This window comes from Atractosteus spatula, chromosome 4, assembly GCF_055471065.1.
Source record: "Atractosteus spatula isolate fAtrSpa1 chromosome 4, fAtrSpa1.hap1, whole genome shotgun sequence".
Classification (NCBI taxonomy): domain Eukaryota; kingdom Metazoa; phylum Chordata; class Actinopteri; order Semionotiformes; family Lepisosteidae; genus Atractosteus; species Atractosteus spatula.
In genome coordinates this window covers 30,757,027-30,771,235 of record NC_142709.1, presented here as the reverse complement: position 1 = coordinate 30,771,235, position 14,209 = coordinate 30,757,027, and the positions used below count along the sequence as shown (strand labels likewise).

Genomic DNA, 14,209 nt, shown 5'->3' with positions numbered 1-14,209 from the left:
CTGGACAAAATGTTATGTGCACCTTTTCCAAACACATGAATGTTTGAACAATTGTTTCATTGTACAATTCGGAACCAAACTCTTAATGCACAGAACATAGAAATGCAGATTTCTTTTATAGTACAGTTTTCATCTTGCTTTATATATGTGTGTGTGCCTGTATGTGTGCAAAAAATAAACCCCAGCCTTTTGTTTCATTGTTTGGTTTTAGTTCTTTACACTTGATAAATTGCTATTCGTCTTTGAACACACGCACAGACTACTGACAATTTCTTTTAACAGCACGTGAAAGGCTATCCTAGTCTTTAAACATTCATTTAAGCAGAAGTTTTAAACAGTGAAAGGCAGATTTCAGGTAAATTTAAGTAAAGTTGACACAGCCTTTTTACAGAGTGCACTGTTCCTTCACAGCAACTCAGCCATGAAATTATAATGGATCTCTTTCAACAGCCAGCGCTATTAGGAACGATAAAGAGCACTATTCAGGCACTAATTTAAAATTTTGTACTTTTACTGCCGTTTGAATAACTTGAAGTGGTTTGGTAGCCACTTATAGAAAAAATATAATATACAATAGCATTTTAAAAAGGTAGATTACCTCTCAGTTTGCAAAAACATTAAAATTAAACAACAATGCTGATGTGTCATATAAATTAGGATATATTAATTCAAGATGATAAACAATGTTGTGACTTTTTAAAAGAGGGAATTTATAAAAACATAAAAGTATGTTGATTAATATCATTTTCTTACAGTCCTAAAAAAATACACATTTTCTTGTTGAATAAGTGGGCACAATAGTGCCAGCACAAGTGTTTTAAATATTTCTATTCTTCTTTGTAAAACATTCTCTTTTGAAGCTCTAGTTTTGAAGTCTATATGCAATTGAAACACATTAAAAAAAACATATTTCAGATAATTCTGCAAATGTAAATTTTAACAAATTGTTTTTAACATTCTGTAAATTAATTGCTATGTTCTTAAAGTATGACTCATACAGTAAATCTCAGTTTCAACAGAACAATTATCTAAATTTAGTAATGAGCATTTTTTATCAATACTTATTATAGTTATAACAAATTAAATTGCCAGATAATACACCTTATTAAACAATTTCCATACAGCATGGGCACATGTACTGTATAAAACTGAGTCACATTCAATCTTAAATAATTTTTGTTCCAATACTCATTTGTTCCATTTTAATGCAATTTAGTACATTAAAAAACTGGATTAATTTAACTGAATAACCTTTTATAGAACAATAATTCAAAACAGAGGATCAAAAATGTTCTAACCACTTATAAATCTAACTTTATAATTATTGTTTCACATTACATGTAGAAATGTATTCAAGAAAGAAAACAACGACATGCAGAGGAAAAGACAAATAATTAAAACATTAGACAACGCATCCCTTTCTTGCGAAGAGTTGTAAAACTCGGAACTCCAACGCTAGTCTGGCTATGGTTTTTTCGCAATAGGAAAGAGGAATTCTTACCGTGTCTCCAGGATTTACAGATACAGCCACCACAGTGCCGGGCATTGGGGACCTCAGGATACTGCTGGTGTCTTCTGGCACTTTTTCAGGCATATGCCTGCTCAGTTCTGCAGCCAGCTTGCTCAACACCCTCACTTTAAACTGACCAAGGGAAAAAAAATAAGATTTAGTTTTTTTGTGGCTTTTCTTCATTCTGTATTTTTAAAAAAAGTGCATACAAGAACAGTAGTCACTAAATCAGTTTTATTTAACTTTTGACATTGGCTACACTTGAATGGAAACCAGTCAAAAGTATTCAGTTCTAAATGCAGATTAAAAAAAAATGCCACAGAGGACAGAGGAGCCAATAATTATAATCTTGTTTTTTCCAGATTATGAAATAATTAGCTACCCTAAGTACAAAGAACAAAAACTCAGTTTGTCACTCTACTAGTGTATTTTTTGTTCCAGAAAATATTTTAAGGCCAGTGATTTGAGGTTTTTTTTGGTGTGAGCCTGTGGGTGTTTTTTAACAGGAAAAAATCGTAAGTTGATTAATAAAAGGTGTTTTCATATTTTATAACCATGAAGGTGTGCTGTATTACAAAACCCAAAAAGTGACCTTGCTTTCGCAGAATTAATGTTTCTATATATTTAGCCATTTTTTTCAGTAAAAAGTATTTAAGTTATGCTGAAGTACTACTAAAAATCCAGTAGATGGCAACACGCCTCTGTTTAAACTTATATTTGGCTAAATTGCAAAAACAAATAGCTCAGAAAAAAAGAGCAGGTAAATATTGTGAATTATTCAGAAAAGCCTCAACAGTCCCCAGCTATAGAAGATCAAAGCTCCCAAACTGTTAACTGTTTTTCTTGCTCTAAAGCAAGAAATGGGGAAATGGGTAAATGATACAGGATATAAAAATCAGCGGCAAAAGTGTGCTAAAATAAAGCAAAGCAGAGTATCATTAAAACCATCACAGAAGTAAAAGCTGTGAGATTCCACCAAACTAACACAACCTAGAGTAAAGAGATAAATGAGCCAAATGGCTTTCTCTCATTTATAGCTTTTCTCATGGCTTTAAGTTTAATCATACACAGTCATCTCAAGGTGTATTCAGCATCTGTATTGAAGAATAATCTAAAAAGAAAAAAGAAAACAATGTAATGTCCCCCCCGTTAAAATAACTGTCCGGAAAACAAATCGCTATACGCTCTACTAACAACTGAACATCCTATCAAACCATTTCTAGTAAGCAATAAAAAAAGCTCTGCTGATTTAGACAGATAACTGTACCCATTTCGTACACGTGACAAAATGAAGAGTATATTCTTAGCAGTCAAAACATGAGTGCTTCAAGAAAGAATAGCTTCCAGGAAGGAGGTGCGTAGATAAAGGCCTCTTGCTCATGTTAAAGCCTAGGGAGTCAAGCTGAAGAAGAAAGGTTCTGTGCCGACTCCTCTGTCAATCCAACAAACTAGCTATTTGTGAAGAGTGTCTACCAAAGATAATTGTACTCTAAAAGCTGCACATTAAAAACCAAAGAAAGCGAAATATGTATAATTACACTACAATTGTGCCACCTCTATGTCACAAATTGGCTTGTATAATACATCCCTATGTAGGTGTACATAAAAACAATGGCATGGTATGTTCATATTTTTAAAGTGCAAATGTATTTAACTACAGTAGAGTGAACACTGAATGTCAGTACGGCGAAGGTTTTGCCAGAGAAGAGGGGTAGAGAGAGAAGGAAGGCAAGGCTGAAGCTAGGCAAACTGGAACGCCACACAGTTGGGACCAGAGCAATTAGAATAGTCACTTATGATCACAGTCTTGCTGAAATAATGCACTACAGGATACAACCAAATTAGAATGCAGCATTACTCGGTTGGGCCCTGTTGGAATCCCGCAATATCGGGCCCCTTCGGATTAGAAAACATTATTTGCCGAGCCCAACAGTAATACCATACTGACAGCAAGCTTGTCTAATTAGACTACTGTGATGCCGGACATCATCCTTCAGGGACTGTTCAGCCGGACAAGTGTGAATGCTGTACTGGGAAGCATGGCCACATTGCTGGTTTGTGTCCTGGCATTTTGGCCACTGGTGCTGTACATCAGGACAGGTATTTTCAAATAATTTCTACTAGAAGCATATGTCTGAAATCACATGCACGCACCATTCAGTTCACTCGAAGGACTAGCTTAATCTTTATAGTTCATGTTACAAAATTTCAAAGAAATTACAAATGTACTATAATCCTACGCCACTAAACTATATAGGGCCCCATAACTGTTCCAAATCTTATGAACAACAATCTGACAGTGTAATTAGTTTGAAATTGTGTAACTCCACAAGGCATGTCTTTTTAGTAAACATTTCAATCAAAAAGCAATTTATTTCAGCTGTCAAAACTAACTCCAGATATAAGATTAGGTTATATTCTTCATATTGACTGTTTTTAATCATTTAAACCAAACACCTGCGTAATGGATAGTATCGCAAAAGACAAAAGCAAACTTACACAGAAATAAAAAAAATCTTCATAGCCAGAGTGCATGTACAAATGTACAAAAAAATTTGTGTCACGGGGTTTAAGCACAGCCCAATGACCTACTGCCTGAATTGAGAAAACAAAGGCTTTTAAAACAATGAGTTGAGCTCTTAGATCAAGCTATAGGAAACTAACAGATTTTTTTTTAAAAGCTGACTCTTAATAAAACAAAGTAAACAGGAAAGGGTAACAGTTTTGCAAAGAATTACAGTTCCAGCTAACACATTTTGATCCAGACTGAAGCTTTAAACTTCTGAAAACAATATTAAGAGTTTTTTTTCAACTAAAATTAAATGAATAGCCTCCAAAGTTATCTTCAGAAATTTTAGATTGGATTTATTTACTCAATGAAGGACACATGCAGGATAAAGACACACGTTAGATCTGACTCTTTACACATTTAAAAAGAACCATGTTTCGTTTGGAATGACGAAAAAGAAGTGAGGCTGAATACAATACGACCGACACATCACCGTAGATAAACAAGGACCTTTCACAGGTCCACTGAAACTTTAACCCAGAAACAGACCTGTGCCCTTTTGATGTAGCTAGTAAAATGCATCATATGGTTAGCAGATACATAGATACACAGCACAGTCCAGTGAAGATGCAGGATCTGGGAGACAACCTAAAACACTTAAGGAAAAAAAAGCACACCAACAGCTGGCTGCAAGCTGAAAAACTGAATGGCACAGATGTGCGATGTAGAGTAAGAGAAGGTTTTGCATTATATGATGTTTATTTTTCCACATATCCATGGAGGAAAGGGAGGCCCTTGATGTTGCTCGGTGCACACAGTCAGCTTTTGTTCACAGATGAAACCCGAATCAAAAAAGAATGAAGGAATTAAATCCGGTGACCAAATGTGATCCGAGGGTGGTCAGCCTCTTCTCCATCACTACAAGTGCTGTATAGATCTCTCATCTGCGCCATTCAGTGTTTCAGCACCTGCATCCTAGCTGGACTATGCTGTGCATCTACTGTATGACTCTGCTGGGCTTCAGAGTCAACAGCGAAACGCAAACCAGAGGATAGAAGTGTAAGCTATGTGGAAGTGCATTTAAAAATGGAAATCAGGAGGCACTTCTTTACCCTTCTTTTTACTTTCATGTTGTCAAAGCTGATACCCTGGCTTCTTTCAGGAACTGGCTAGATGAGATCCCTGGATCAATCATCTACCAGCTATCAAATGGGCTAGATAGGCCATATTGTCTCCTCTCATTTGTATCCCTTCTTATGTTCTTAAGCATTTGAGAAAACTCTGAAAAACAGGAAACTTTCTGGATGTTTAGATTAACTGTTGTGAACATTTGTTTTTTAAGACCTAAAATTCCTATAAGTTACAAGGGAAATGCAAAAAAAATTTGCTCTTGATGCACTGAGCCTTCAAATGATGCAATTTGTTTATTGTATGAACAGTATTAGTGCAAACTAAGAATTGTCAAACCCCTATCACAGGGCTTATTGGTCAGTGTAGTTACAGTGTAACTGAGACAATTTAAGGTCCCAGGTAGGGCAGTTGCTGTATCTTAAATCAAAATCTCCCAAAGATAAAGATAAAGTACTACTACATTTGTTCACTTACAATTAATTTAGCTAAAAAACTGAAAGAGCTCAGGGAGAAAGAAATGCACTTTCACCTTTTTGAATGCATTAGTAAATTATCCCCTGCAATAAAAATATGGAAATCCCATATGTAGGAAAATAAAATTCTCATATACTTTCATATCTTTCACACTTTTCAGCTCAATTTCAATAGGCATAGGCATGGCTTTGTCAAAAACACCAGTGCAGAAATCTGAGGAACTTCTCACAAGTGCCCCAAAATTCGACATCGCAAAGGTTTGCTTAGAAAAATAAATAGGAAGAGAATACCAGGGATGAGGAGGATACACTACCTTTTAGTGAATCAGAGACATTCCTAAGCAGAAATATTGAAACCAGCTGTAAAAATTATTACGTGTTCCAACTATGAATCCAAACTCCTTCACATCCACCTGTGTAGCTTGTGTTCTTGAGGAACCTTTCATTTTTGAACAGGTCGAGGTTTCAAAGGAAAATAGAACTTAAAAGTACAAATCTGTGCAAGCCACGGCGCTCTGTACATGTGCAGTTGCTGAAGCAGCCTGTTAGCATAATGCTTTGACAACTCCATCAGCCAAGTCTCAAGGTAGCTGTCAATCAGGATGCATCATTTAATCCAACAGCACTCCAAGGACTTTTTCCTTGCAAACCACATGACAGCACATCTACAGCTCTATTTATGGATGCGCACAGTTGTGTTTGCAATGTGGTCATAATTAGAAAACGCTAAAAAAAAAAAGCAAAAAAAAGCAACAAGTCTCGATATAATTCAAGACGCCACTTTATTTTCAACACTGGCATGTGAAGTGCGATCTTGCTCTGTGGTGGCTTCAAGCTAAATGACAAAAGCACTATTTTATTCATCCTCTTTGGATAGACAGTACTTCATTTGCAGCTCACTATAATTAGATTAATGGTGTAGTGCTGTACAAAGCAGGCCCACTTCACATTAGATAGCATATGAATTAGGACAAACACTTATTTCAATTCCAGGCAGAGAAAGCAGTGGCTAGGGTATTTAGCATACCCTTTATGGTGGAATGAGATGTTAATTGTGTGCCATTACCTCTAAACTGCTTGCTTGTTGTATTAATCACTGTGCTAATTGATGCAGAGATAGAAATGTAGCCACAGGCAAGAAAGCAGTGGAATGAGAGCTGAAGATGGTGGATAAAGGATTATCGAGCAAACCATATGGAGATGGCACTGCTTTGAAACCTCCTCTTTATGCCCACAAGCACCACGTCTTATGATAAGTATTGTACTACCATAGAAAAAATATTTTTTGCGTTTGAATTTAAGAAAAAGGCCCTTCAAAGGAGCGTTCAAGCATGAAGGCATAAACCAGATGCAATTTGTGAACGTGACACCTTGTTTGTACACTGACAAAAAAAGCGTTTGTTTCACGCTTCTACGGGATTTCCCAAAGACTTTACACTAATAAAGGGGAGTGGGGAAACAGAAGGAGAAGGATGGTGATCCAGCTCTGGCCTTGACTGCCTGTGCAGCAGTGTGAGTCACAGAGGGGCAGCGGCGGCAGCTCCTTTATAAGTGGAGGAGAAGCCTCCTCTCCCAGGAGTGGCAGCAGACTCTTCCAAAGGGCCGCCAGTCAGAGCAGGCACCTTTCTGCCTGTTGCCCACAGGAGAACACAACTCAAATTATTCACCCAACTCAAGGCCCTTAATGGGGCTAGCCTGAGAATAAGGTTTTTGAAGACCCAACCCACTCCATTATCTTACGGCGCAATCATAATGCCTACCATAATGGCTGTTCCAAGGGAACAAATGTTTCAACATAGTCTTCTTCTGCTTCACTGCTCCTTTGTTGAAAGGTGGCATAAAGAATCTGTAATTAGGGGGCAATGTTAGGCGGCATGTGATACACATCTGATAACAGTGAATATGCCAGGGGGGGTTGGTGAAGTCAGCTACAGAATCATCTTGGTGCACAAATTATTTAAAATGTTTCAGCTTATTACTCCTCAAAAACAGTAATTTTAAACACACCTTTATAAATTGCCTTAACATAAAAAAGTGATTTTTTTTCATTATCACTTCAGACACTTGACTTTTGCCATTAACTTGTTTTTCCGAAATTTTTATCTTGCTGTTCCATGTTTTCTGAAGACCGAAGGCAGTGTGTGTGGTGAAACCGAGTGAATTTTCAGCACCGTCCAAAACAAATGTTTCTCAACGCAAGAAACGTGAAACGAGAAACCACAAATGCTGCTAACAAACTGAAAAATCAAAATTTACGAAAGGGGAAACTCACATTCTAATTTGACTTCAGGGATGCTGATATAGGCAAAAAACGTTTTTGCGTATGCATTCATTTACAGAGGAAGCTAACTTTTATCAACAAACTTTTCTGTGTCGCACTGGCATTGAGAAATGTCAGACTTAGATCTTTTCCTGTGTTCCTTTATTTACCCTTCTGGCTTGCTAATTTATTCCTCTTTCTATAAAGAATGATCCTTACAGGTTTTTTTTTTAAGAACATTTTCATGAACAAGCACCTTCCTTCTGAGATGAACTTTTGTTTCTTGAACAGATAGAACAGTCAGCCTAGGGTGCTGATTTCCCGTCACGCAGGTGCTGAAAGCTTCCCTGACTTGTCTTTCAGATTTCTCTTTGTTCCGCGGCAATCGCACTGAATTCACTGGTGTTGATGATAATAATAGTGTTGGGTATCCATTGATTTGCCACGGCACCCTCATTGTGAGTTCACTCAAGGAGACATTCATCCGGTTCCTTTAATTAGGGGCTGCACGAGCCCCTCTTAACACATGTACTTGACGTAGTTACTCTGATCCAGCCTTCCTCGCGGCACGATCCTTAGCAATCGCCTTGAATACTCGACTGTGTTGGTCAAGAACACTGTGCCTCATTATATTTTCAGTCATAACACACCATTCTCACATTATATACCCGAAATATTGTTAGAAGATTAAGAGAAGTGTCTCTAAGATGACGCATAGCCCGGAGACTTTTGCTACATCTCCTTAAAAATCCCCCAATGCCTTGATTGCAATTCATTCATTTCCAGGCTTCGATTAAGCCCTGGAGAGACTTCATCAAAGGCATTTTTTTTTTTGCCGCTGCTTATAAAAAGTAAATTGTTATGAAGTACAGTGCTCTTTCTCTATATTAAATTAATGATCGCAAGAGCTCAAAATTGTTCTGGGTTAAAAAAAAAGAGCTGACGACTTGTCTTCAAAAATGTTATTAGAGTCCAAATCATGACCACCACTGCACTACCCTCCCAGTTGTTCACAATCATTTCTTCTAATCTGCAGGAGCCTAATTACCAAAGCGCTGCTGCCCGGTTTCAATCAGGCACAGCAAAATTACACACTCTTTTGTTCTCTCCTCATATCACACATGATGCTCTGTCATTCTTCTTCTGACCAACCTCAGTTTAGTAAATCTCTCCCCACCATCTGTCACCGCCATGGCCTTGAGTGTGGGAGACTGGACGGGACCTGTCTCATTATTCCTCCTGTCATGGTATATACACATATTTCATGCTCACTCTAGACCTCTTTTTGCTGTTACTTTCAGCCGTAGAAAGTTGGGAGCTTGATTAACAGGCTTCATTTCATGCTAGGCTCTAACCCATATGACTACAAAAAAGCTATTTATTGTAAGACATTATCTTGGTTCCCTTGGTCTGTGCCTTTGTGTGATCTAATGAAGTTATTATTGAGGCTCCTTGGTAATCTACTGTTATTGTTTCTGCACTTCCATAATAGAGTTTTAAGATTTTCTCTAACAGCATACAGGACTGTAACAACAGACAGGACTGTAAATATCGATATCTCATTGAAGGGGAAGGTGATGATTGTTACAAAGAACTGCCAATACAGCAGAACAGAAGTACAGCAATCAAGGGCCTTGAAGTTAGTCAAGTTACAAACTCACCAGTTTGGTAATAATGAGCTGCTGATCACTGATGAACTTAGAATGGCTAATGCTATCTTAGGTATGGAAGAATGTCTCATACTAATCATCTCTGGGATACCAGCTATGAAACTTGAAAGCCCCAGGAAGGTGTAAACTGATGACCTGAATGGAGTCTCACAGACATCTAAAATCAATACATTACCAAAATGCATAAATGGGTCTAGTCAACTGAATTCCAGCTTTGTTTAGGGAGTGAAGGAGTATCTTCGCAACAGTGTACTGTTATTTAACTTATAACATGGAGATCTTACACTTGGAAAAACTTTATTCACTACCTTCACAATGGATGAATGAGCAATTGAACAATCGTTCTTTAATAAGGATGCTACAAAATGCTATTTCTTTTTTCTCCTGGTGTCAGAATGGTCATGGTCAACATATGATGCCTCAAAAGAGAAAGAGAGCACACTCCAGAGAATGTTTGAACTGAAAAATACAAAGATGAAAACTAATATGAACACATTTATTTTTGTTTCATTGAAGCAAATAGATTTTTTTGTATAACAATTTGATTCAAACACAAAATTGTCATTAGATTATATCACAGGCCTTTTAAACAGCCAGACTTGAAACTGAGCCTGTGAAAAAGACTCCATTTAAAAATAATTTTCCTCACACCGCCTATATCTATACCACCCAAAACAAAATACTAACAATTGTATAATTCTAATGTATAAGTCATATTGCAAAATACCATATTGGCCCAAGATGAATAAAGTTGACAGTATTGAGCCAACATATAATCTCTAAACGCAATTCAATATCACCCATTAAGAGCTGAAGGACCAATGACAACCTATTCTTTATACTCAGAATTGTTACTAGAGAGACCACAATGCTCATATCATTTTCTATAATTTGTGATCCTTCTTGTGAAACAATTTTTTATTAATCTTACATTTAAAAATCAACCCCATTTTGACACTCCCAAAACCTACCCAATGGGCACACATAAGAGACTTAGGGCATGTTTCTTCCTAAAAGGGGTTAAATGCTCTCTGTAAGCAAATAATTAAATGCTTAGGATTTAAACAAAATGTAGCTATATTTATATTGTTTAAATAGTGTCCCATTTCTTCATCTGCAACATGCAAATCCCTGTTCTATGAAGTAACAGGTGATATAGCTTTGTATCAAAATGGTAACAGAACATAATGTAATTTTTTTATTGTAAACAAATCCAGCAGATTATGCACTAGTTGTCTAGGTAACGTGTCCCCCAAGGGAAGCCACAGACACATACTACAGTGGAAATTAAGTGAAAAGGGAAAAAAAGTCTGGTAGTTCATTTTGAGCTTGCATATCCCAGGACAGCTGCATTCCATCCTCTTTACAAATACCTGCTAGAAAGTGATTATTTTTCCTCCTCTAAACTAGAAAAACAAAACGAAAATCACCTGCAAGACATTAGGATAGTAGCAATGTTGTAATTACATAATTATGGGGCCAAAACTACTAACTACAATGTCTAAGGGGGAGTTCAAATATGAAAGTGGATGCCAAGATACAGGAGTGTCAAGAAATTCATTATTAATTTAAAGTAATGTGGATTTGGTGCAATTCATTTTATAATCTGCTACAGTACTGACAGTTAAAAATCTGAAAAGAAATTGAAAGTGACTATATATAACAAGATAACATCAGAATACAACAACATGTAAAGTCGAGTATTGTTAATAAAAAACAAGGCAAACAACAGAGATGAAAGTGGGCATCCCTGACCACTACCGGTTGAAATATCAAACTGCCGATTAACACTATTGCTGAAGAGTCGGTGTATACAATTGTAACCAAATTAATGACATCTCATCCCAAATCCATATAAACTAGGAATATTTATTTCCACTTAAGAGGATCAAAAGTCTCAGCATTCAAAGCAAGAATGATACAGGTGGATACAAGGTCTGTAAATTTGTATAATGTAGAGGAGAAAACAAACATTGCAAGGCACAAGGAGCCTTTTAATAAGGACTGACATCGACAGGCTTAAGGAACAGAACCTTTTTAGTCTGGACCGGAGAAGACTAAAAGGGGATCTGGTGCACGTATTCAAAATCCTCAAAGACAAAGATGAAGTCAACCCTGCAGATTTCGTCCAAATAAAGTGAAACACCCACTAGAGGACACGAATAGGAAAACTATACCTACTTGTACATAAACAAGAAACAGGAAACTATACCTAACAGGAGACATTTTTGACCCAAAGGGTTGTGCAAGTATGGTACAAGATACTCAGCCATGTACTCAACCAATAACCTGGTTTCCGCCAAGAAATTGCAGGATGACATCCATGGATCTCATACAGGCTAGATGTGCCAAATGGCCTCCTCTCGTTTGTAAACTGTTTTATGTTCTTATGACTGCCTGGTCCTGGTATTCTGATTTGGTCATATAGATCTCTGTAACAGAGCATTCGAATCTGTCGAATCTCAGAGTCATATGTGTTGCCATGTCAAGTCGCTACCAGAGGGAGAAATGCTCTAGGAAAAAACATGCAGAAAACCGTAAAAGGTTTGCAGAAGAATCAACTGCACATGATTTCAATTAGATTTCTCCATAAACAGGCAGAGAACACAGGTGAAGGGCTCTCATCTTGTGGTCCTTTTGGTTAGAGATCAGACTCATGGTGAAGTCAGTCTTTAGGTCGGGTTAGTTCTAGAGCTGGCACTGAAGTGAGTCTCTGATAAAGCTTAGCGCTTGCCCGCTGACTCATGATTAGATATACTGTAGGTTAAAAAAGTGAGCTTTCCAGGGGTTGCTAACTCTAAGAAGCTAGTATTCTACTGGAAAAGGAGGTGAGAGCTCTCTAGTCTAGGGAGCAACTTCAGGCTGAAGGAACCCTGTCAAGATTTAGACTAAATTGCATAGGCCAGCAGGTTCCAGACCGTATATGGGGAAGATTTCATTGCACCAGGCTTGGTCCAGCCTCAGCTCAGGCTCTTGAGATTCCTGATAGTTTGGGTGGTTAATGCGAGCAGGTTCTCCTACTGTATGCCATACTACTAGGTAAGGAGTTGCCAGATTCCTTCTAGCATGAGAGCACCAAAGCACTTGACGCAACCTGTTTTTTTCTTTTACATTAATGCAATGGTGGTATTAACAATAATAGGGCTATAATTGAAATATTAACATTTCTCTGACAAACTTCTGTTAATGATGGCATATGTCATTTCAAGCAGAAGTGATCTAACTGAAGCTAAAAAAATCAGTTAAAACAGAAGTGGTATTAATGCCAGATGATGTACCCATTGCTGTCCTATACAGAGATATACTTTCAGGACTTGCCTTTGCTGTAAAACGAGGAAAACAAAGAGATTGGAAAAACTCTATTAGATTTTAGAAATAATTATATGTTTTAAAGTCTTTAAGTATAATTTAGAATTAGAAAGGTGAAATGTGGAATTTATCTGCATACCCTGTGCATATCTAACTACAGGAATATCTGCAAAGTGTTCACTGCTGTCTAAGCAGTGTCTAAGCCAACTACCACTAAAATAATAGTGCTGTCTAGATCTACAGCACCTATAAGAAATTCAGTCCAATGTCTGAACAAAAATATGTTTTTGCCAACAAGGTTAATTTCCAATGCAGAAAATGATTTCAGAAAAAGTGAGCATATTCTGAGGTGAGATTTACTAAATTTACTAAATTATTAAGCAAATATAGAAGTATTAATTTTTACTAAATCTATGACTCTGCCCCACTGAATACAGGGGCCATCAACTAAACCAGTTAATATCAAGAAACTGCTGCAATTTAGCTTGAAACTGTAATATTGGTTTACATGTGGAGACGTGTCAAAATTGATGTGGTGAACTGATAGCCATACAGTATGTGTAATATCAGCAAATTGTATATCAGAGAAAAGCGGGCTTGAAAGTTGAAAATATAATCTATTCTGGAGTACACTTGATGTCTACTAGAAAAAAAAAAGACAGACCTTCGCTGAGGGGTTAAATGGACACCATATATCTATCACACTCAGATCATCAGATTTACAACTTCTCAGCACTGTAGATGGCAGAGAATGGATGCTTATCTCCTTCAGCTTTGTTGAGAATCAGTTAAAAATATGAGTCATGGTACCTTTCACATCACATATATTCACATCAAACTCGGTAAGTAGCAGCAGGGATTTGGCCAGCAGATGAAAAAATCTAGTTTGAACATTGTATGGGCATAACGTGAACCAAAAGAAATTTACTTAAATGGAAAAGTAGGAAATGGAAAACTCTCCCTAGTTTATAACCCAGCTGTTCTTTACACAATTAATACAGCTTTATTTTGTTCTCTGCTGACGCGGGAGCTCCCACACAGTAATATACTGTAAATTAGGAAATGTACTAATATCTTCTTGTTTTATATGAGAATTTTAGATCATGACAGCATCTTTTTTTTGTCGGACCAAAACCAAATAGCTAAGGTAAGCTGGGTAAGAGATAGGGCTCTGGTGCAACTCTCAAATACATGCTCATTGGGTATTTAGAGCCCTCTTTGGACCCAGAACTGTAGCCACTTATTGTCACACGCTAACCCTAATCCCTTCAAATTAAATTCCTGTGCTCTTCCCATGCCTCTTAAAGTGACTGACCATTAGCACTTAGAATAATGCTTTAAAAGGCA

At 37.1% G+C, this 14,209-nt stretch overlaps 1 protein-coding gene across 1 annotated transcript in view; it reads right to left on the bottom strand.

Annotated features, from left to right (window-relative positions):
- Positions 1-14,209, bottom strand: part of pcca (propionyl-CoA carboxylase subunit alpha) — a 164,552-nt gene that overhangs the window by 9,536 nt on the left and 140,807 nt on the right. Inside the window, exon 22 of the mRNA XM_088913845.1 lies at positions 1,502-1,642. Coding sequence (XP_088769971.1) covers positions 1,502-1,642 — 141 coding nt within the window. The remainder of the gene's footprint in view (positions 1-1,501; positions 1,643-14,209) is intronic.